A 21,616-nucleotide genomic window follows, 5' to 3' on the forward strand; every position below is an offset into this window, starting at 1 on the left:
TATAGTTGAGAGAAGAGGAGAAGCTGTTACGGTAGAAACAGGAGAGAGACTCATTGGTGAGAAGAGCCCAGATTTCTTTAGAAGTTATAATGGTGGTGAAAGAGTGTCATGTTTCTATGTTTCTTTACAAAAAATAATTTAAGATCAAGCAATAATTGTCAAATCCCCTACTCTGCTGTTCAAAAGGTTGGGATCGGTAAGATTTAAGTTTTTAAAACAAGTCTCTTCTGCTCACCAAGGCTGCGTTTATTTGATTAAAACTACAGTTAAAATAGTAATATTGAATATTACAAATTTAAAGAACTGTTTTCTATTTTAATACATTTTAAAATGTATTTTATTCCTGGTATGGCAAAGCTGAATCTTCAGCATCATTACTCTTCAGTGTCACATGATTCTTCAGAAATCATTCTAATTTGTTGATTTGATGCTCAAGAAACTCTTCTTCTTCTTGTTCTTCTTGTTCTTGTTCTTGTTCTTGTTCTTGTTCTTCTTCTTCTTCTTCTTCTTCTTCTTCTTCTTCTCAGTGTTGAAAACGGGTGTGCTGCTTATCTTTGTGGAAATGATGATACTTTTTCAGGATTCTTTGATGAATAGAAAGTTCAATGAACAGCATTTATTACATTTATTTACTATATTAAAGCAATTGTTAAATAGAAATCTTTTGCAACATTATAAATGTTTTATCTGTCAATTTTGATCAATTTAATGCATCCTTTATGAATAAGTGTTAATTTCTCTCTATTTTTTAAAATTTACCACAAATGTTTGAATGTTATCATTGTTTACACAAAAATGTTCAGCTGCAAAAACTGTTTTTAAAATTGATAATAATAAATGAGAAACGTTTCTTGAGCAGCAAATCAGCATATTAGAATGATTTCTGAAGGATCATGTGACACTGAAGACTGGAGTAATGATGCTGAAGATACAGCTTTGCCATAACGGGAATAACTTTCATTTGAAAATATATTAAAATATAAAGCAGTTATATTGTAATAATATTTGTTTTTACTTCAAAAAGGGGGGTCAAAAAGACTTCTTTCAAAAACATTTAAGAAACCTTTCTTCTCCGAAAGCGTTTGAACGGTAGTGTATATCTTGTGTCCGAAAATGTGTATTATTTTATTTTACAGGATATTGTCATTCTGATAAGCATGATCTGTTGTAATAACAAAAAAATATAAAACAATTTTTTTAATAGTACCGGTATATGGCTCTGAGTCAAGTCAGTCAACTATCAGTCCCTGTGTTCTTAGCAACCAACCAACAGTGAGCTCATGCTCTCATTATTTTCCATTAAAGTATTTGTTCCGACATACTGTAGATTCAACTGACCTCAGATTAATTAAATAGAGTTGAGCTTTAGTCTTCTGTGCATTTAGTGCTGCCTTTTCCACATTGGGTGTTGTTTCAGCTTTCGCTCCAAGCTCTTTTCAACTTCCAAGTTCTCTGAAAAAAAAAACCCTTCAAACAAACAGCAGAGCACCTGTGTGTACATTAGTTTGGTTTGTGTGTAGGTTGAGTGGCATGGATTGGGAGAGAACATTGAGAAAATGGACTTCCATAGAAATACTGATAAGACACAGGCGCTGTAGTAAACTTTGTAATGTCAGAAATTACTACTTAACTAGATATGTGCAAAGTCACAGTCAGACAGATAAAACCCCTCTCAAATGTTTTAATTTGAAAAAACTGTCAACAGGTTCGTTCATATTCATCTAGTTGTTACGTGATGCAATGTTGCGTATGTAGTCAATATTCCATCATGAAAAATGTATTATTTGACATGGCATATACTAAATTTACTTGACAAATATAATGCTTCAGTTGGTGGCCGTCTAAAATGATTTTTTTTTTAACAAACCAAATATTTGAAAACTGAGCTCCTGAAATATGAGTATACAAAGGTGTTCACTATTTTAAAGACATTACTTGTACTTTTTACTTTGTATATTAGCTTCTTATATATTAAGTTGAAATCTTGTAGACAGTTTAAGAGGATATTAAATAATGTATATCGTGTTATTAGAAGAGTATTTTTTTGTCAACAGTATGTTTTAGTTAAGTTTAATTATCATAATGATGCTTCTCATTTATCCTCATTGTCAATGATTCGTCTTCATTATCATTGTGATAATTACTTAAAGAGCCTTCGCCACCAATAATGATGGCCCACGGTTCAAATTAATCAATTATGAATTTATAAGGGCAATATAATGATGTAAATATAGTGCAATATTTACATTGCAATAATTATGTATGATTTAGAGGCACCGTGAAGACATATGCCAGGAAAAAATGTATAATATATCACCACATAACATTGTAGCTGTCTTCTCCAAATCACCAGGATATCCATCCATAGCTAATTGTATTCTGTGCACAGAAGCATTATTTAGGACATGCCGTTAAAAATGCAATGCGGTGTACCACAGTTGTGAATGAGCGTTCACCGCTCTCATGTTGCTCAGCTGAATGGACCATGTACTGTATACAAAGTTCATGTGTCTTAAACCCAAGAAGTGCAGCGCCTTGTGAGTTCTGTTTCCTACTGTGTTAAAATATAACACGTTGAGTGAGATCCATATTTTATAGTAGATTAGTATCAGCTGTGCAGCAGCCCCCATGAATGTGCATTTCATTCCCATCTGCATGCTTGTTGTAGTTCATGGTTTTTGTGATTTTATAGACAGCGCTGAATGTATTCAGTTCACACAAGCTGTCATTTAGACTCGGTTGTGAATGTCTGGGCGAAAGAGAAGAAAAACAAGTTCACACATTTATAGCAACAGTTATTGTCTCCAGATGCACCAGTGGTTTCCTTGTAAAATCCACACCATCTTTGCATGTTGCAATTCTGCAGGTTTCAGATTTTATTACAGTCTATAATTATAAATCACCTTATGTAATTTTAGAAATATCAAATTCTCCAAAATGTGTTCCAAATGTAGACTTGTATGCTGTGTTTGAATGTGTGAATTGGCTTTAAAATCTAAAGAAGATCTAATGTCTTTAGTATGTAAGCAATGACTCCACTAGATGGATCTGACAATGAGTGGAATATGGTGAAAGATTCGCCTCTGTAGCCTCAACGTCTGTTGGCTTTCAGAAAAAAACCTTTTTAGCAGAGCGCCGCCACATGATCACTCTCTCTCCTGCTTCTGTTTTTGTCCTTTATTCTAAGCTCCCGACTCTTGGTTGGGGTGTTTTACTCCTACGTGGCAAACGCACACATGATCATGCATGAACTTTCACACTCTGCTGCATAGAGAAAGGGAAAAATGGGGTGATGCATTTAAAACAAATTATGCAACAGGGCTCAACAATGAAGAATTTATTTTTTCTGCTTGTCGCATAAAAAATCAAAACCTGACAGCATGTGCTAGAAATCTTATAACGGGCCATGTTTGGATATTCCAACAGGACAGTGATCCAAAAACAAACATCAAATTCAAAACAAAAATGGGTCACTGAGTACAAAACCAAGCATCTGCAATGGCCATCCCAGTCCCTCACCTCAACCCTATAGAAAATGAGTGTGCTGAACTGAAGAGAAGAAGCGCCAACATGGATCTGTGAATCTGAAGGATCTGGAGAGATTCTGTATGGAGGAATAGTCTCTGATCTCTGGTCAGGTGTTCTCCAAACTAATCAGACATTATAGGAGAAAACTCAGAGCTGTTATCTTGGAAAAAGGAGGTTGCAAAAAGTATTTAATAAAAGGGGGCAAATAATTGTTCCCAATGCGTTTTGGAGAAAAACATTTATTTTCGAATGTGATTAATCGCAATTAAAAACACTTACAGTTTTATAGGTTTAGATTTAGTTCATATTTTTTTATAATGTAAAATTTCACAGTTAATCTCCAAATTAATGTAGAGACAACATAAAGACAGTGTATTTTAAACACTTGTTTAATGGCATCTTTTTATGAATGAAGGTCAATATCACTGACACTAATACAGCTACTGATGTCTCGAAAATTATTTCCCCCCAATTTTAAACATTAATTATAACCATTCAGCATTACAGTGAAGCCAAATAAATGTGTAAAAAAAACTCAATTTAAGTAAACATCAAACAATCCTCACATAATAAATGTCATATTTACCTGTGCCCTTCCTTCTTGTCTAACATACAGAACAATGTACAGATATTGAATAAAGTTATCAAACAGTCTGCACTGCATGTCGCGCTTGAATGGTTTAAAAGCATTTGCATGAATAAGAGCGGGATTATATAATGTAATGCTAGCCAAAGGAGGACGGAAAAAACAGATGCTGCGTTAATTGCGTTAAATATTTTAACGTTGACAAATGTTTTTGTATATGTGCGTCGTGTCATATTTTGTCATCTATATCAAAACATTTGATTGTTTTTATTTAATTTTTTACTTTTTAAATTTACAATAAAATCTTAACAATTAATCATGTTTTTACACACTGATATGAGTAATAGCTAAAATAAAATCGTCATCACACCCTTGTTGTCACAGACCGTGACATAAGGACTGACATTTTGTAGAAATATTCGTTCACCATATTTGTGGCAGTGAATCTTTTTACTTGTCCTGTTTTGGTCAATGGGTTGTATCCCTCATTTTAAAGCAAACCGGTTTCATGGAATGCCAACAAATTAGTTTTAATTTAAAAAGATTAAAAATAGGTCAGAGTTAGTCCTGTGTTTATCTTTGCTATCTTTTTTTTGCCAGCACTAATGTCATGATCATGCAGTGGTAAAATGTGAAAGCCCATTGAAACTGTCACAGTCCATAGAGAGCCATTAAGTGTGTGTATTTGTAGAGTTTAGCACAGCTGTAGTTTAACTATGGCTGCTTGTGGTTTGGAGGTTGAGGGGGTTTAGAAGGAATTGCAGTGCAACAGTAAAACTGACAGGTGTGTGTGTGTGTGTGTGTGTGTGTGTGTGTGTGTGTGTGTGTGTGTGTGTGTGTGTGTGTGTGTGTGTGTGTGTGTGTGTGTGTGTGTGTGTGTGTGTGTGTGTGTGTGTGTGTGTGTGTGTGTGTGTGTGGCTGCTTGAGTTATTGCGGTGTAGGATGTTTGAAACAGCTGAATGCTGATGACTGTGTAGAAGATTGTATGTAATGCTTTGTTATAGCAGTTTAAGATGAATGATCTTTGGCAGGTCAATCTGTGCAGCGTTGAGAATATTTTAGTTCCCTGCCCCAGTAGACTGAGACACTTTAAACTTTTCTTTATACAAATAGTAATGCTTTACATTATTAAGAAAACCAATATATCAGCCTGACTGATTATTTTATATTTCTTACATTGCCTGAGAAGTGTGCATGTCTGGGTGACGTGGGATAAAACCACAGACTTAGAGTGAAGAAGGGACCAGATTGTCATAGACTTAACTTAACTTAGTTTGTCACTTTAATTAGTAACTACACTATTGTTCGAAAGTATTGAGTTGGAAAGATTCTCGTCTTGTGTTCACCAAGGCTTCAATAATTTGATCAAAAATACAGTAAAGACAGTAATATTGTGAAATATTATTGCAATTTATTTTTAATTCATATTACAATAACTGTTTTCTATTTCTATGAATTCTATTAATTTTGTCTTTAGTGCCACATGATCCTTCAGAAATTATTCTATATGCTCAAGAAATATATGCCCCCCCCATGATGTAGTAAATAACTACTATTGTTTTAGCAGAATTGTTCTTAAGTCTGAGTATTTAATGCAATCACATCAGAAGTAACTGTAATTCAATTACAGAAAAATTAAGAGTAATGCCTTGCTTTAAATAATTTTAAAATACTTTTTCCCTTAAGTAATTAATTGAGTTACACCCAACTCAGGGAACATTATACAACTTTAAAAAAATCACTCTTGATCAATTTAATGCATCCTTGCTGATTAAATGTATTAATTTCTTTTGAAAAAATGGCATGGCAATATTTTTTTTTAGAAAATGTAGTTATATTTTAGTAAACTATTAATATAAGCATATTGGCCGTTAACCACTTTGGGTAATCACAGTCTGCCTAGATTAAACTAGCAGGTATGTAGTATTGGAGACGAGGTATGATCTGAGCAACTAGTAATTTTTGGTATGATGGATCATCAGATCATAAGCCCCATCATCAGACTGTTGACCCCATAACGGTTATGCATTACCTGCTTTCTGCTAATAAATAATTACATACCAGCCCACACATAAAAAGGATGAAATATTGTTATGGTGCTTTAAAAGTGTTTTATATATATATATATATATATATATATATATATATATATATATATATATAAACTACTGTGGCCACTGTGAACTATTGTTTTATGAAAAAGACATGTGAGAAGATTATATTAAAATTTTTATATTTTTGGGTTCCATGTAAAATGAACAGCTTATGGGTTTGGAACGACATGAGGGCGAGTTAAAAATGACACAATTTTCATTCTTGGGTAAATTGTTTCTTTAATTATAGTTTTGCTTGTGGATGTATATCGATTTTTATATATAGATGAGGTGCAAACCATTCTTGTGAGATAAACAAAACAGGCAAATGTAAAAAAATAATTCTCTAAACTTTTCTAGGCAGTAGTAGATTATTATTTTTTTCCCTTTTTATCATTACACTCCACTCAGCATTATGAATAACTCACTTAAGCACATCTTTTCTAAAGCAGATTCCTTAGGGTAAAATAAACTGTCAGATCTCTGAAGGCGATGCCAAATAAAGCAGCTTTCAAACTCAGTAATTTAGCTCTCAGCAATCATGTTAGAAAACTGCTGGTTCAGCTTTGTGAATTTGAGTAATAACCATGAGCTAACAAATAAATTCAGCATGAACGTGTCAGAGAGATACTGAATTGGTTGGTTAGAAGATCCAGTGGTTGGTGTTTTGAGCCTACTTGGCTCTGGTAGATTGGTTTGATTGAGTCGTACTGTCGTACTTGTAAATTTATCAAGTGGCTGCCATCAATCTGAGTGTTGGGTGATAGACATTTGGTTTGAATATACTGGAGTTTTGGTTAAATTACATAAGGGATTGAAATGTCATGAACATCTTTCATTGTTTCAGCACAAGTCTTCAGTAATGCTGAATTTTGGTGAGCTGTGCCAGCATCCACCAATCACTCCCCTCCCACCCGATTCGATCGCCATGGTGATGGCACCCCGTGCTCTTATAACCAAACATGTTATTCATTCCCAGGCCCTGGCCATGGCCCGGTTCCCGGTTTTAGGAGAGTTTTCTCATGAGATGGGAGCGCAAACAGGCACATGGAGATCCAAGCAATTTAATCACCAGGACTATTAGGCCACAGTCTTAAAATGGTCTGGCTGTGAGAACAGACCACCCCACCCTACCAATGGTCTCGGTTTCTCTTTAGTCCATTTCAGTACAATTCTTTTGTTCACCTTTGTCTTTCTCCTCTCTTTAGGGTGAGGTATGTTCTCAAACATGTCTGCTGCAAGCATCTGACCCCTGAGTATCGTCAGGACTGGGTGGTGGTTTAATTATGAACAGGCCCTGTTTATATAAGCTTAATTAACTATGTTTAATTAGGTTGGCGTTTTAATCATATTCCAGAACATTGTCAAAGTGGAGCATACATAAATTCAGCGCTTTGTTTAAAGCTTTCATGTAAGAATAAGAATCTGATTAGAAAGCGTAGTTGATTTTGAAGTGTTCATTTTGTGTTTCTTTTGTCCAGCCATACAAGTACAACTGCTATATATTTGAATGAAGAAAGCTCATATTGCCCAAACAAAATCATGTATTTTAATAGCATTTCCAATCACAAATAAAATGTATACATTACTGTTCAAAAGTTTGGGGCGGTGACATTTTTTTAAATTTATTTTCTTATTTTTTTGTCCCGTTTATCCCTGTAAACGTTTTTGTCCCTTATGCTGACCACGGCTGCATTTATTTGGTAAAAATAGTAATATTGTGAGATATTCCAATTTTTAAAATAAATATTTCAATATATTTTAAGATGTTATTTATTCCTGTGATGGCAATGCTGAATTTTCAGCATCATTACTCAGTCACATGATCCTTTAGAAATCATTTGAATATTCTGATTTGATGCTCAAGAAACTTTTCATATTATTAACAATGACCCTGTGGCATTGTTTTTTCAGGATTCTTTCAGCACTTAGTCAAGACATTTATAATTTCGGTTTTAAATGTTACTTTTGATCTGTGTCCTTGTATAAAAAAAGTAAAGGATTAATTAATTTTCATTTCTTATAATTTTTCCTCTTCAATTTTTTACTTATAATTTCAACCTGTAACGAGCAACGGAAACAATCTCATTGCTTTGAATAGAAAATAGTACAATAGGTCTTTCTCTCTTTTCACATTCCTCTATACTGGACAGTATGCCAGATGGTCCTGTCTGCTATTATCTTTAGTGTTCTCGTGTGTGTGTGTGTGTGTGTTCTATCTTGTGTGTGGAGAGGGGCCACGGACACATTTATATCCAGCCACACGTAATTTGTCTTGATCAAAGGTGCAGCTAATGCAAAAATCTGAGATCCTAGCTGCAATAACTTTTCTAATTTTCTTGCACTATAAACAACCTTTAGTATGACTCAACCATGTTGCAAATGATCGTAATGATGCAATTTTCCTGCAGGACCTGTATGCTATAACTGGTACAAATAAATGAGACAAAGATCTATTTTGTGTGGCGGGGGGCAAGTTCAACCACCAAGTACCTTGACTGTGTGTCACAGCCCGTGAACAAATACTAGTGTAATTGCTAGTTTTGTCAAGCAGTATTGTCCTGATTTCTCTCTTTTTCCTTCCAGTCAAGTGCGTCTCGGAGACAGCAGCGCATGATAAAGAACAGAGAGTCTGCCTCTCTCTCCCGGAAGAAGAAAAAAGAGTATTTGCTGACGCTGGAGGCCCGTCTGATGGTGGCGCTTACTGAGAACGAGAAGCTGAAGAATGAAAACGGCACATTGAAAAGACAAGTGGAAGGCCTGATGAGTGAGGTGGGTATCCATGCTTTCTACACTAGCATTCCAACGTTTGAGATTTTTAAAATCCTTTTGAAAGAATCCTCTTATGCTCACCAAGGCTGCATTAGTTTGATTAACACAGTAACATGCATAACAGTAAAAAATCTTATAACAGTTGAAAATCATTGTCCTGCTTGTTTTTGTGGAAATCATGATGATAATTTTTTTTCAGAATGCATTGATGAATAGAATATTCAAAAGAATAGAATTAATTTGAAATAGTAATTTCTTGTAACATTAAAAATATCTTTGCTGACTTGTTTGATCAAATTAATGCATCCTTGCTGAAACGAAATGTATTTAAAAATGTATTTAAAAACAATAATAAATAGAAATAATGACCCAAAACGTTTAAACAGTAGTTTACCTTGATCTAATTGAAGGCCGTAATTGCATGGATCTTTGATTTATTAGCAGACCAACTTAAAGTAGTACTGTTGATGTAATTTTTGTCTTTAATGGAGCTTTCAGGGTTGATTTTTGTCTTCTACAGTATATCAATAATTTAAATATAAATGGGGTGTGCTGTTGCTCTATAATATGTTAGTGTCTCTTCTCACGAGAGTGAAGAAGAGACACTAGAAAGGGCATGTCTAATGTAAAATCATAAACCTGAATCTCCATTTCTTCCACTCAAGATTAGGGGTTGAATAGGATTTTTTTTTTCTTATTTTCGTATACATAATATTTTTATTTCTTATGCTTGTGCTGTGATTTATGTTATGATTATTTTAATTCCTTTTCTGTAAAGCACTTTGAATTACCATTGTGTATGAAATATTCTATATAAATAAACTTGGCTTGCCTTGCCTAATACCTTATCATTATTCATCTCTTAAGAACTCTGTGCTAAAAGCAACAGCTCCAAAACGGAGGGCTGTGTGTCTTATGGCTGTTCTGGTCTTCATGGTCTTCAACTTGGGTCCAATGAGGTAAATAATTTAAATTAATCATACCATTTCAGTATTTTAATTTGTTACAGATTGCACTTTCAGATTGGTAAATGAATAAATCTGTCTCATATGAAATTTGGCAAAAGAAAAACTTGGTGGACTCTTCTTAAGGAATCAGTAGGAATGTGTTATATAAAGGTTTATAATATCCAGTTTTATTTCCTTTTATGTCCAAACAAGTCTGCTTGGAGGATACACAGGGTCTACGTTTCCTGCTGCCCCTGCATTCAATGGTAGACACCTGCTGGGCTTTTCCCCTGACTCAGAGAGAATCCTCGATTCAGACAGGCCTCAGACTGATACATTTAACCCTGTGAACAGGTAATACTATTCTGTAGTCTTCTACGGTTGCATGAACACCTAGTCATTCTCACCCCTCTGTGTGGGACCGGAAACACCAGAGACCCTTTCCTGCCAAAGCTTTTAGAGTCCATTTTTGTTTTATAAAACACGTCAGCACAGGTGTTGAGTGACTGACCAAATGCCTGCATAAGAGAACAAGGCTCTGTTCTCACATCTGCCCCCCACACACATTTTCATACTGAAACTAAAGTTTGTTACTTTATCTACCCATGATGATGTTTTGAAAGGCAATACTGGCTTCTCATGTCCAAATAAATTGCTACAAAAACATGAAGCTCAGAGGACTTCAAATACCCCCACAGGAAAACACAGATATTTGAAGACATGATTACTTTGAAAACTTGTCTCTATGTTTTCCCTAAGACATTCATCAAGCAGGGTCTAGTGAATTTTGAGTTACTTCACTCCCAGGGGTCATGTTTCAAACTTCCTGGAGCCTGAGTTTGACAAGATCACCAGCTTTAGTAAGACTGTGAGTCTTTTTGTTTTTATTTTTTGGCCAAAACAGGTGGTGTTCCACAAGGCTCAATTTTAGGTCCGTTTTTATTTCACCCTCATTTACTCTCTGGCGTCTCCATTTCTGCTGTTTTTTCCACTAACAGCCATTCCTACTCTTGACTAAAGTTTTCTTATCCAGCTCAAACTTTGTAATAGGTTCTTTGAAAGGCATCGTAGGGTTTTATTGTTTGAGCTGGTTAGTTTTTTGGCTATCCAGGGAGCAAAGCAGGAAATTAAATTATGTAATTTAGCACTGGAGAAAGGATATAGACTGAGATCCAGATGTTGTTTTTCCATAGGGAGTTAATTTACCCCTGCAAGAATTTAGAAATCTTTTTTGAAATCTCTAGTTTATAGAACATTTCCACAGATCTCGGAGCTCTTGCTCCTGTATTTGACATTTCTAAAGGGTTTATCCTCAACTTTCTGCCTGCTAACCAGTCTGAGTTAGGATCTGCTCAGAGATTGTGTTTCCACGGTTTTTCCTATGTAAAGAATTTTTATTGTTGAGGGTTAAATATATTAAGAAGTTTAGTCTTCTGTCTTAATTTCTTTCTTTTTTTAATTTAAGCCCACAGTAATCCAGACTTCCCACTCACTATTTCTACTGTGAGATGAGCTTCTCTATGTCAGCAAAGATTGCTTCCCAGAGCTTCACCGTCCCTCATCCCCAGCCCGAAGTGTGTGACATGTTGTTTCAGAGGCCACGTTTTCATGGTTTTCTGGAGCTATTGTGTTAAGTTGTAAATGTCTACACCAGTTTCTTGCAGGGAGATGGTTTAGGATTTTGTTGTTCATGATGTCTTGGATTTATTTTAAGTACAGGTTCACTGTAAGTCAGAACTGTGCTAAACATGAACTTGGCATTGGTTGTTGGCAGTGTTCATTTATAGCTTTTAGAGATGCTCTTTTTCCCCGTAGACAAGATAAGAAAGAACCATCTTGGCTTGCACACTTGCACATGGTATTCTTTCAGAAATTAAGCCAATACCTAGAGATGATTAAAACAAGAGCCTTATAAAATTCCGTACATTGTTTTGGAATTAAAACGTCCTTATAAAGACTCTAAACCCCCTTCTCCATTCTTTCCTTGTTACACTTTCCTGTCTTTAATGGGTTTTTTTTCTCTCTTTCTCATAGGTTGGAGGATGTGCTATCAGAGCAGAAGGCTCTTATGGTGGTCAAGGATCCTCTGTATTTCAGAACTCCACCACCCTGCCAGCCACCTGTCAACAGGACCAAGTGCATAAAGTCAGTACTGAGCTTGCTGAACTTCAATGTTGACATTACCCCACCCCCTTTTACATTCAAATGCTCTTTTATTATACATTTAATAGTGTTACTAGTACCTGGCAGTTCTGGGACAAGCCAGTTCTCTTAAAATTTTGAGTGTAGAGCATCTGTTCTGCAGTACCCTAAATTTGCCCCGCTGATCTGATCTGAACCGAAAGGCACAATAGCCCTGAACAATAGCTCTAGTACGTAACCACCTGAGTTCTGTTGTTATGACTGTAAAAGATAATTGTAGCAGTCTTTCGATTAGTGCTCCAACAACTGTTAGACCAGCTTTAAAAAAAATAGTTCCAGCCCTTTATTTTACAATGGATTCAAATATGGCTTAACCTAATAATCCTCTATAAACACACTCATTACATCAGTATTACTGCAGCAATGCTTTAAATTATAATGGAATTATAATTTTATTAATAAATGATCAATTGTTTTTGCCTGTTTTATGTATAGTAATCATTTTACAATTAATATAAATTTAAAAAAAAAAAAAAAAACATTGTTTACAGTGGTTTTATGGCCACAATATTCTTGATTGAAGACAAATCGAAGAACAAACATCTTTGTGACGTCTTTTTAAACAAAATCAGGCCAAAATAAAGTTTGTTGTTTGTTTTGGGAGTTTGAAACCGCTTGTCTCTGGCTGGTAAACACCTTCAAACTACCATTTGTCTGTGGCGAGTATGCAATAGGCTATAGTGTGACTCTGAGGCTTTGCCTTTGACGTTCTCCGGTTCATTTCTTCTGTTTATTCTGTCGAGGTCCGACGCCTACAAGTAAAAACATGAATACACTGGAGTGCCGCTTTATAGTAGAAATTTAAGTTTTAATTCTAATTGAAAGAGACAAAGAAATCTTTTTATGTTTAATACTGAAAAGTTGCTTGCTTTTAAACAATCTATTGTATAAATTGGTTTATAAATAAATGTGACATGACTTTACTGGAGTGTCGAATTGCAGAGCAGTGTCGGAACTGACTTCAGTAAACCTCGGAATAAACGGAAAAACTAACATTAGCGTAGATGCCATTCTTCTTTAGCCTGACGTCGTCATACTCAGATTCTAGTCAGAATGTGAGTCTGATACTGCTCCATTGGGCAGTGATTATGGGGCGTGTGTCAACCGAACCAGGAAATAAAAGGCTTCTGCACTCAATTGAATAGAGCTAGTCAAGACCGAACTTCCCGACCTAAAAATTTTGTGGGCGGGGTTCGGGCTGGCATCTAGGCTAATTCTTCTTATGATGTAACGAGTAAATCGGGTGTTATAGAAAGTGTTCCCGGTTCCGGCTGACCTAATCTATGCAGCCTAATAATCATTTAACTGATTTGAATAATATAAATGTATAATGTTCTATGTGAATGCCAGGTAAAAGAGATGCATTTTTAGTCTTGATTTAAACTGACAGAGTGTGTCTGCTTCCCGGACAATGTTAGGGAGACTGTTCCAAAGTTTAGCTGCTAAATAGGAAAATGATAAACCGCCTGCAGTTGATTTTGATATTCTAGGTATTATCAACTGGCCAGAGTTTTGAGATCGCAGTAGACGTGAAGGACTATAATACGTTAAGAGCCCGCTCAAGTACTGGGGAGCTAAACCATTAAGTGCTTTGTAAGTAGTCAGCAATTTTTTAAAATGTATACAATGTTTAATAGGGAGCCAATGCAGTGTTGACAGAACCGGGCTAATATGATCATACATCCTGAATGGTTCTGGTAAGAACTTTAGCTGCTGCATTTTTGACCCATTAGAACATTACAATAATCTAGCCTTGAGGTCATGAACGCATGAACTAACTGTTCCGCGTTTTTCACTGAAAGCATATGTTGTAATTTATATATATTTTTAAGATGGAAGAATGCGGTTTTACAGATGCTAGAAACGTGGCTTTCAAATGAAATATTGGTATCAAAGAGCAAACCTAGGTTCCTAACCGACGGCGAAGACTTGACAGAGCAATCAATTGTTAGACAGTATTCTAGGTTCAAAAATGAATAAGTCCACAAAGATATGTCCTTTGTTGACCATATGTTTTTTAATGACATCATTTTTCATTTTACTGCCTGTTATCTTATAAAATTGAGATGATGTTTCTGCTCTGCATAACTATAGGATAGCGCATGAGCTGAGAGGCTGGGTACATCGTCATGAGGTTGAGCGGACCAAAACCCGCCGCTTGAGCAACACTCAACACAGAGGCAGAACCATCCCGGTATGAACTAACAACACTCTTTATTTTTTGCTTGCTTTTTGACATTGTTAAAAATCTGTCCTGAAGTTTGGATTTGAAATCCAAATCAGATTTGTGTGAACAAAGCCAGAGAGAGACACCTAAGGGCCTTGACATTGTCCAGTATTAGTCATTGAAGAGTCTTGTTTCTTTCTCTTTGACCTTCAGCATGACATCTGTATTTGTTGGTGCGACTAAAGTGCAGACTCTTTGTTGCATACCTCCAACCCGGATACAGGCAGCTGAGAACCACCAGGATATAACACTGTTTATTTTCTTTAAATAGATCTTTCTAAATGTTTACATTAGGGATGAGACCCCTTTCTTTGCTCTCTCTCTCTCCTCTCACACTGCTTGTCTCTTTCATTCCTTTTTAACCCACTTTTAGTATAATCCAGTAGTCTTGGGAAAGTAAACACCCCCCTACCTACCCCAATCTGACTTCTCTCTCTGACTAATCTCCTTTTCTTCCTTTACAGTCTCTGCCGCACTAAGTCTGGTTCGCTTCAAAACCACTGTCTGTAGCTTTACTTGATTTGAATGTGTGTAAAAACCCTTGCTGTTCCGTTTAAGCTTTAAAATCCCTATATGCAGTTAACAGTTTCCACAATTCATTTAATAAATGAATGTTAATATTTCACCACGTTTAAAAAATTTGGGGTCAGATATCTTTTGTAACATTATAAATGTCTTTACTTTTAATTTTGATTAATTGAATGTGTTCTTGCTGAATAAAAGTATACATTTCCCCCCCCCAAAAAATTACAACAACTTACTAATCCCAAACTTTTGAATGGTAGTGTATCCCATTCAAAACACTACATTTCTATTTATTACACAGAAGCAGCATAAATGTATTAACACTGAAATCAAAATGGTGGGAAAATATGAATCAGTTATAAAACCTTATTTACTGCTTGTCTGTTGTGCAGGGGACAAAATATGGCAACAAATTATGGCTACCAACTTAGTCACAAAGAATTGTCTTGAAATGCATACACGCATTTTACATTTACTTTATTTAATAGTCATACAACATATTGACTCCTGAAATGGTTATACGACAGCCACAAATCAATGATATAAGATCAGAGATTAGCCACAGGATTGTGTAGCCTAAAAGTTTGAAAAACTAGGCTGGAAGCTAAAAAGGTTATTGGTTCAAATAATGGACCGTATTCTGTGGCATTGCATAAATGTTCAAGAAACATATTTTACCATCTTTGGTAGCAGAATCTCTACTCAAATCTGTATTGAAATAATTAACATGAATAATCCTGTGGCAAAAAAGCTTCACAATTCTAGTTCCAGAAACCTTCCCTTGAGCCTCATTTTAGCTTAATGTGAAGCTGAACGGTTTATACAGACTGTACTTGTTTTCTTTAGTTCCTTATCATTTATTTTTTCAGATAACTAAAAGCGAGAGCAGTTGGATGGACAGCTTGTTATGATTTAGAGAAGCATAGTGTGCAGCAGGTTGATTGTTTGAAAGGCTGTCCTGTGTTCGAAGGGTCTGCCTTATGTGTGGAAACTGCCCTGACAGACACAAACACACACATATATTCACTGATAAGCATTTTCCACTAATAGGTTCCCATCACCCAATCTGAAGTCATTCCATGCGTTTCTACTACATTTAAGGCCTTCTAGCCCAGAAAACTGGTGGTCTTAAACAGGAACCGCTAACGGCAGAGAAATAATATCCTCACCAACGGCAACTCTAAACAAATCTAGTTCGCTCCCATTATAATCACAAAGCTGTGTACTCCGGTACCGCCAGTTGCAGCAATGTTTGCTTTCCGTCACCAGGCCTGAGGCACTAAGTAAATACTGTCATGCAGAGTGCTGAGAGGTTGGGTGATTGGAGATGTATGGGTATACTAACAGATGGCTATTTCCCAGACTCTCTGTACTGTCGACACTGCACAGAACTAAACAAAGTGTGAGAGAGATGCACTTCATCAGCCTAACACTCGATGACAGGACCTTAAGCATATAGATGTTAAAGCACGTACAGTGACACACATGGGAATGTGCTTGTGCTCTAATTAATTTTTTATAATTTGGTAACAGAAAGTGACATTTTTCTTTTCTTTGTCTGACAGAAAGCAGCAGATAAACGGGCTGAGGTACCACAGATAATGACACAGATCCAGTACACGGATTCCTCTGAAAAGTAAGTTTCACTAGATGTGCGAGGAAGTTCCTGCAACATTAAACAGCATATTCGTTTATCAGCATATTTGTCATCATGGTCTGTGTGTGAGAGTCGGTCATCAATTCTCGATTCTGCAGTGTTGTACCAATGCTGTACAGGCTTTTTAATGGGATATTGCTTATGTGAGCAAAACGGTAAAAAACAGTCCCTTTATTTGTAATGTAAACTTTTGTACAAATGTTGTAATGTTTACTAATATTTATTGTGAGAAATGGTCTGAGGACAATTTGAATTTATGTTTTACAAGACACTGAAGTTTGACGCCCAATTAGTCATCAGCCAAAGTCGGTGGTAGATTTGGCAAAAATTTGGAGAGTGTAGAGGTGTGGAATTCTTAAATCCAGTATTAATGCTCAAGGAAATTTTTTTCAAACAATGCCATAAAAAAAATTCTTTAATCTTTTTGTGCACAATCATCCGTTATCCATCCATAATCCGTAATCATCCATCATGTTATTCCAAGAAAACATTATTTGTTCGTAATCCTTCATGAAGTTATAATACCTCTGTAATAACCAACAGCCAAATTGCTATATAAGCATCGTTTTAGGCTGTTATTGCAGGCCATTGAGCCTTTAATATAATTTTTTTCTAGTAGTTAACCCAGTAATTACGAGATGCTCTCAGTCTCAAGGGTGAAATTGACCCTGAGCTGTCGTGTCCCAATCACAAAGCCACCTCACAAGTGGGTGCTGGTGTGTTTTAAGAGGGGAGTAGACCTCCACTGCAAACTCCATTTTGGAACTCTTGAATATTTTACCTTAAATAGGTATCAGCCGGTTATTTATTTATTTATTTTTTTGTGTTTTTGCTTGGCTCACTTGCTCTCCCTCAGGGTAAATCATATTTTTGGCTGACCTCAGTAGTACATTGGGCCAAAAATCAGCATGGCTGTCATTCCATTGCATCACACTGACAACAGGGGAAAGGCCACATTCACACAGGAAAGAGTTTTATCAAGAGATTTGTGAGAATTAGATTAGATAATTAGTATTTTTATTATAACATATGCAAAGTAAACCTGATACAGCTGGAACTTTTTATTATGAAATAATCAGTGTGTGTGTGTGTATGTATATATATATATATATATAAAATTCCCTCTTCAGTACAAGTCAAAGGCTTTACCTGCAGTAAACATCATAACTGCCACATGCAGTTCTTATCCATGATAAAAATGTAAATCAGTGTTTGAAGTGTTTGTATCCTGTATGTAGGGTTCCCAGCAGCGAGCTGCAGGTGTATTACGCCCCTCGCCGCACCTACAATGACTTCTTTGATGAACTCAACAGAAGAGGGGACACATTCTACGTGATCTCTTTCCGCCGGGTAAGTTGACCACCCCATCTATCTGTCTTTGCATCTGTCTATCTGCTTTCTATCGGCCTGTGGCCACACATGAACATGGTTCATTGATTTTAGAGCCCACACAGCATCATAAAGGGACACTTGAGATGGTTCCACCACAATAGAGCACATGGCCTGTTAGAGAATCTTCTAGCATGTGTTATATCCTGGGAGGTCTTTTATAAACTCCTGTTTTTTCAGTTTGTAAACTATCGTTCTTGTTTGAAATAAAACCCACAGTCGGTCTTGTATTGCCACCTTGACCGCATGTCTCAAGGTACAATGTACAAGGCAGTAAGCTAATCTGTAAGTTTTTTTTTTAATGTAAATTAAATTAGATTATATCACAGTAATTATGCTGTACAAAATTTCAACAAAATTTGGTTAATAAGATTTAAACAAATGAATACTTTTATTCAACAAGGATGCATTAAATTGATCAAAAAAGAAAGCAGGGACATTTATAGATTGTATTTTTATAATATTTTTTTGCAGGTACTTTCAGCTTTGTAAGGGGAAAAACTGAAACGACTAAGGCCACATCCACACTACTGTGTTTTAGTTTAGAAATGGAGAATTAAAACGAATACGATCTCCGTCCACACCAGCCTTTTAGCTGCGTATTAGAATTGATCTCCGTCCACATGCGCTGTTACTTCCCGGCTTAACCCAAAACCGACGCTCCATGTACGGTCGATACCGCCGCTGCACACGGGAACTGTCACAGATCGCTGGAATAATAGCTTGCCTCCGGCGCATGTAGGCAGTTATAGCATTGTAAAATGCAGAATTTACTTGCACTAACGTAACTGGTAATCCAGGCTGTTGTTGTATGTTTTCTTCCATTGTATGACACCCAATCAGAGAGCCGAGCGTGAGCCTCTGCGTCATCGTTTCTAAAGTCCTCTGTTTTGTCCCGTCTTCACTAAAATGCCCTCCGAAGATTCAAAACGCAAAAGGGGGTCGGCAGCGTTTTTAAACTTCTCCGTTTTAGGTCTTCGTTTTTGCCCTTGTAGTCTGGACGGGAGGTGCAAACCTAGCAAAAGGTCTCCGTTTCTAAACTAAACCGTAGTAGTGTGGATGAGGCCTAAGAGTTATCCAAATGAGTCAGGCCTAATTTTTTTTGCACACATGTATATGATCTCAAGCTGGGCGTTATTTATTTAGAGTCAGACTGCGTTTGTAGTAATCCTCAAAATTTTTTGTTTCAGCACGTCATCTTTCATCAGTTCGTTCTTTATTCCTTGTAAGTTTAGTTACTCTAATAAGTTTTTATTCCTTAACTATGTTTGAAGTTGTTTTTTTTCCATACACTCAGTACCTGCTTTTGATTATTCACTCAGAAGATTTGAATAATGTTGCCAGACATATTTGAAAAAAGTCATCTTAAATCTCTTTTGTTACGAAACAACACACCCAAAATTGAGACAAACTGCAATGGCTCAAAGGAAAATTTGTGTTATATATTTAACCAATTTGCAGGGGATATGACAGTATATGGTTATCACTCAACAGTTCATCCTGGTGATTTATTTTTTTAATGGCAAACAGGTCTTCACGTCTCTTTTTGTGAAACTAAAACAAAGAAATGACTCAATGTCAATGACTCATAGTTAAAAAATAAAGATGTTTTTGTGGACGCTACATCTTGATCTGCCAGCTTTTTTTAAACGACTTGAATTAACGACTTTAAAAATCAAAGTTGTCTTTTTTTGTGTTCATTAACATCAGCCCCGAAAATCAGCCCCATCTAGGTGAGTTGAGCCAGAAGATGTTTGACTGGTTTAGTCATAGTCAGTCACTGCCCTGTTTTCTGTGTTTCGTTATGTATCTAGGTTTGTTCAATCTTTTAGGAAGTCAGACTTTAAAAATTTTGATTCAGCTCCTCCAAAACATCCTCAGATTGTGACCTCCATTTATGAACGTAAAAAGGTCAAAGCCTAATCCGTCAGATTTGAAATGCTGTCTGTCTACGATTCTAATGTGTGACTTTTTGTTTAATAGTAGACAGATAATCAGTGAAAGATGGAGATTTTAAAGGGTTTTAAAGTTTGTCCACAATTTTTTCTTTTAAAGACAAAAAATGTTTTTGTAGAAAACCTCAAAAGGGTTGTTTATGGTTTTTCACAAAACAAATATTATGAAGAGGAAATATGGATAGTTCATCCAAAATGGATTTTTGATATAAAAGAAAAAGAAAAATAGTAATGAGTTTGAAAACATGAGTGAGTAAATTAAACTTTTCCAACTATTTTGGGTGAACTAGTCTTTAGTTGACCATTTAACAACCCTAATTACAGCATTTTTAGTCTGTCAGCCATGAATCCCTGAACTACTGCTAAACAACACTGGTGTCCTTTGACTTGTTAGATCAGCCCTCTTCTGATTTGTTTTCAAGAATGTGTAGCTTAGAGAGGAGAGACAATCAGTTCAAATAAAGGATGAAAGTGTTTGATAATTGTTTCAATTAGAAATGAAAACTTTGAAGTTTTTTATTTTCATACACTTTAGTAGTTTTTGTTTTTCATTTTGTTTTCTAGGTTTCTAGGCATGTGTCTCTGAGAATTTGCGTGTCCTATTTAGATTTGCTTTTATGCAGTGAGCCCAGCATCCTTGTCTGGACTGTGTTTGTAACTCAATAGCGCTAATTTGTCCCATTGCATCAAGCGGTCTGATCTCCCAGAGTTGCACTACAAACGTTCAAACTGTGCTAGGGATGTTTCTTGTTAATTGTTATCCTCATTGTAAGCCGATCATAATATCCTCAGTTTGCTGCTCCCTCTGAGCCAGTCACACTTCAGATTGATGAGAAGTTCATGTTTATTTAATGAGATGGTTAGTAACTGGCCCTTTCAATCTTTATTTCTCTCTTCCACCTTCCCTCTCATTGGCACTAGTCATGAAGGCAGTTGAATCGGAGGATCGCACCCACAGGTTTCAGGTCACCTGCTAGACTAGAGTACACAAAGAGAGAACTTGGCAACTTCTGTGCTCTTCCCAAAAGACCTCATTGTCATAATCTAGTCTAGGGAACCACAGTGGGCTGGGGAAGAGGGAAAAAGCCAGAATGATGTTACACAAATTTAATAATCTTTGGGAAATATTATGATGTATTTGATGTTTTTTGTCTCTTTTTAATCAGAACGAGAATTGAACATTAAATGGATATTTCATCCAAAAGTGAAAAAATTGTCTTGTTTTACTTTAAAAAAGGCAATTACAATTGGAATCCATTGAAGAATAAAAGTAATACAGATTTGGATTGATATGAAGATAAATAATAAATGACAGGATTTTTTATTTTTGGGTGAACTATTTGTGTCTCATTGTGAATTCAGTTTTCTGCACATCTTTACTACAGTGACAACAGATGGTATTAAACGCTAACACATTTACTGAAGTCTACATGACACAAGACGTCACAAATCCATGACCCTTTTCCCATCCATCACACAGACATGAGTGTTATTACAATCTCCAGCTCCATGGCTTTCCTGTCCATATGGTTTCTGTCTTCAACAGGTGTGTGTCCTGACAGGTTCATGTCTCCGAATGTTACAGTTGAGTTGGACTAAATGTACATAATGTACATACATTTATGACCCGATTATAGAATTGTTATATGACACTCTCTAGCGCTTCAAGTTTGAACTTGCTTGCACTGAAATAAACTGGCTTCAGCAAATGTTATTTGCATATACATTACCGTTT

At 36.0% G+C, this 21,616-nt stretch overlaps 2 protein-coding genes across 2 annotated transcripts in view; one reads left to right on the top strand and one right to left on the bottom strand.

The window, feature by feature from the left end:
• Nucleotides 1-21,616, top strand: part of atf6 (activating transcription factor 6) — a 41,733-nt gene that overhangs the window by 12,845 nt on the left and 7,272 nt on the right. Inside the window, exons 8-14 of the mRNA XM_077219965.1 lie at nucleotides 8,794-8,979; nucleotides 9,847-9,938; nucleotides 10,140-10,280; nucleotides 11,961-12,071; nucleotides 14,223-14,322; nucleotides 16,446-16,516; nucleotides 17,776-17,887. Of these exons, the coding sequence (XP_077076080.1) occupies nucleotides 8,794-8,979; nucleotides 9,847-9,938; nucleotides 10,140-10,280; nucleotides 11,961-12,071; nucleotides 14,223-14,322; nucleotides 16,446-16,516; nucleotides 17,776-17,887 (813 nt within the window). The remainder of the gene's footprint in view (nucleotides 1-8,793; nucleotides 8,980-9,846; nucleotides 9,939-10,139; nucleotides 10,281-11,960; nucleotides 12,072-14,222; nucleotides 14,323-16,445; nucleotides 16,517-17,775; nucleotides 17,888-21,616) is intronic.
• Nucleotides 1-21,616, bottom strand: part of ppil6 (peptidylprolyl isomerase (cyclophilin)-like 6) — a 91,967-nt gene that overhangs the window by 12,306 nt on the left and 58,045 nt on the right. The gene's annotated exons all lie outside the window — the stretch shown is intronic.

The sequence above is a fragment of the Siphateles boraxobius genome, unplaced genomic scaffold, assembly GCF_051911475.1.
Source record: "Siphateles boraxobius isolate OS27281-9 unplaced genomic scaffold, OSU_SipBor_1 8, whole genome shotgun sequence".
In the NCBI taxonomy this organism is placed as follows: domain Eukaryota; kingdom Metazoa; phylum Chordata; class Actinopteri; order Cypriniformes; family Leuciscidae; genus Siphateles; species Siphateles boraxobius.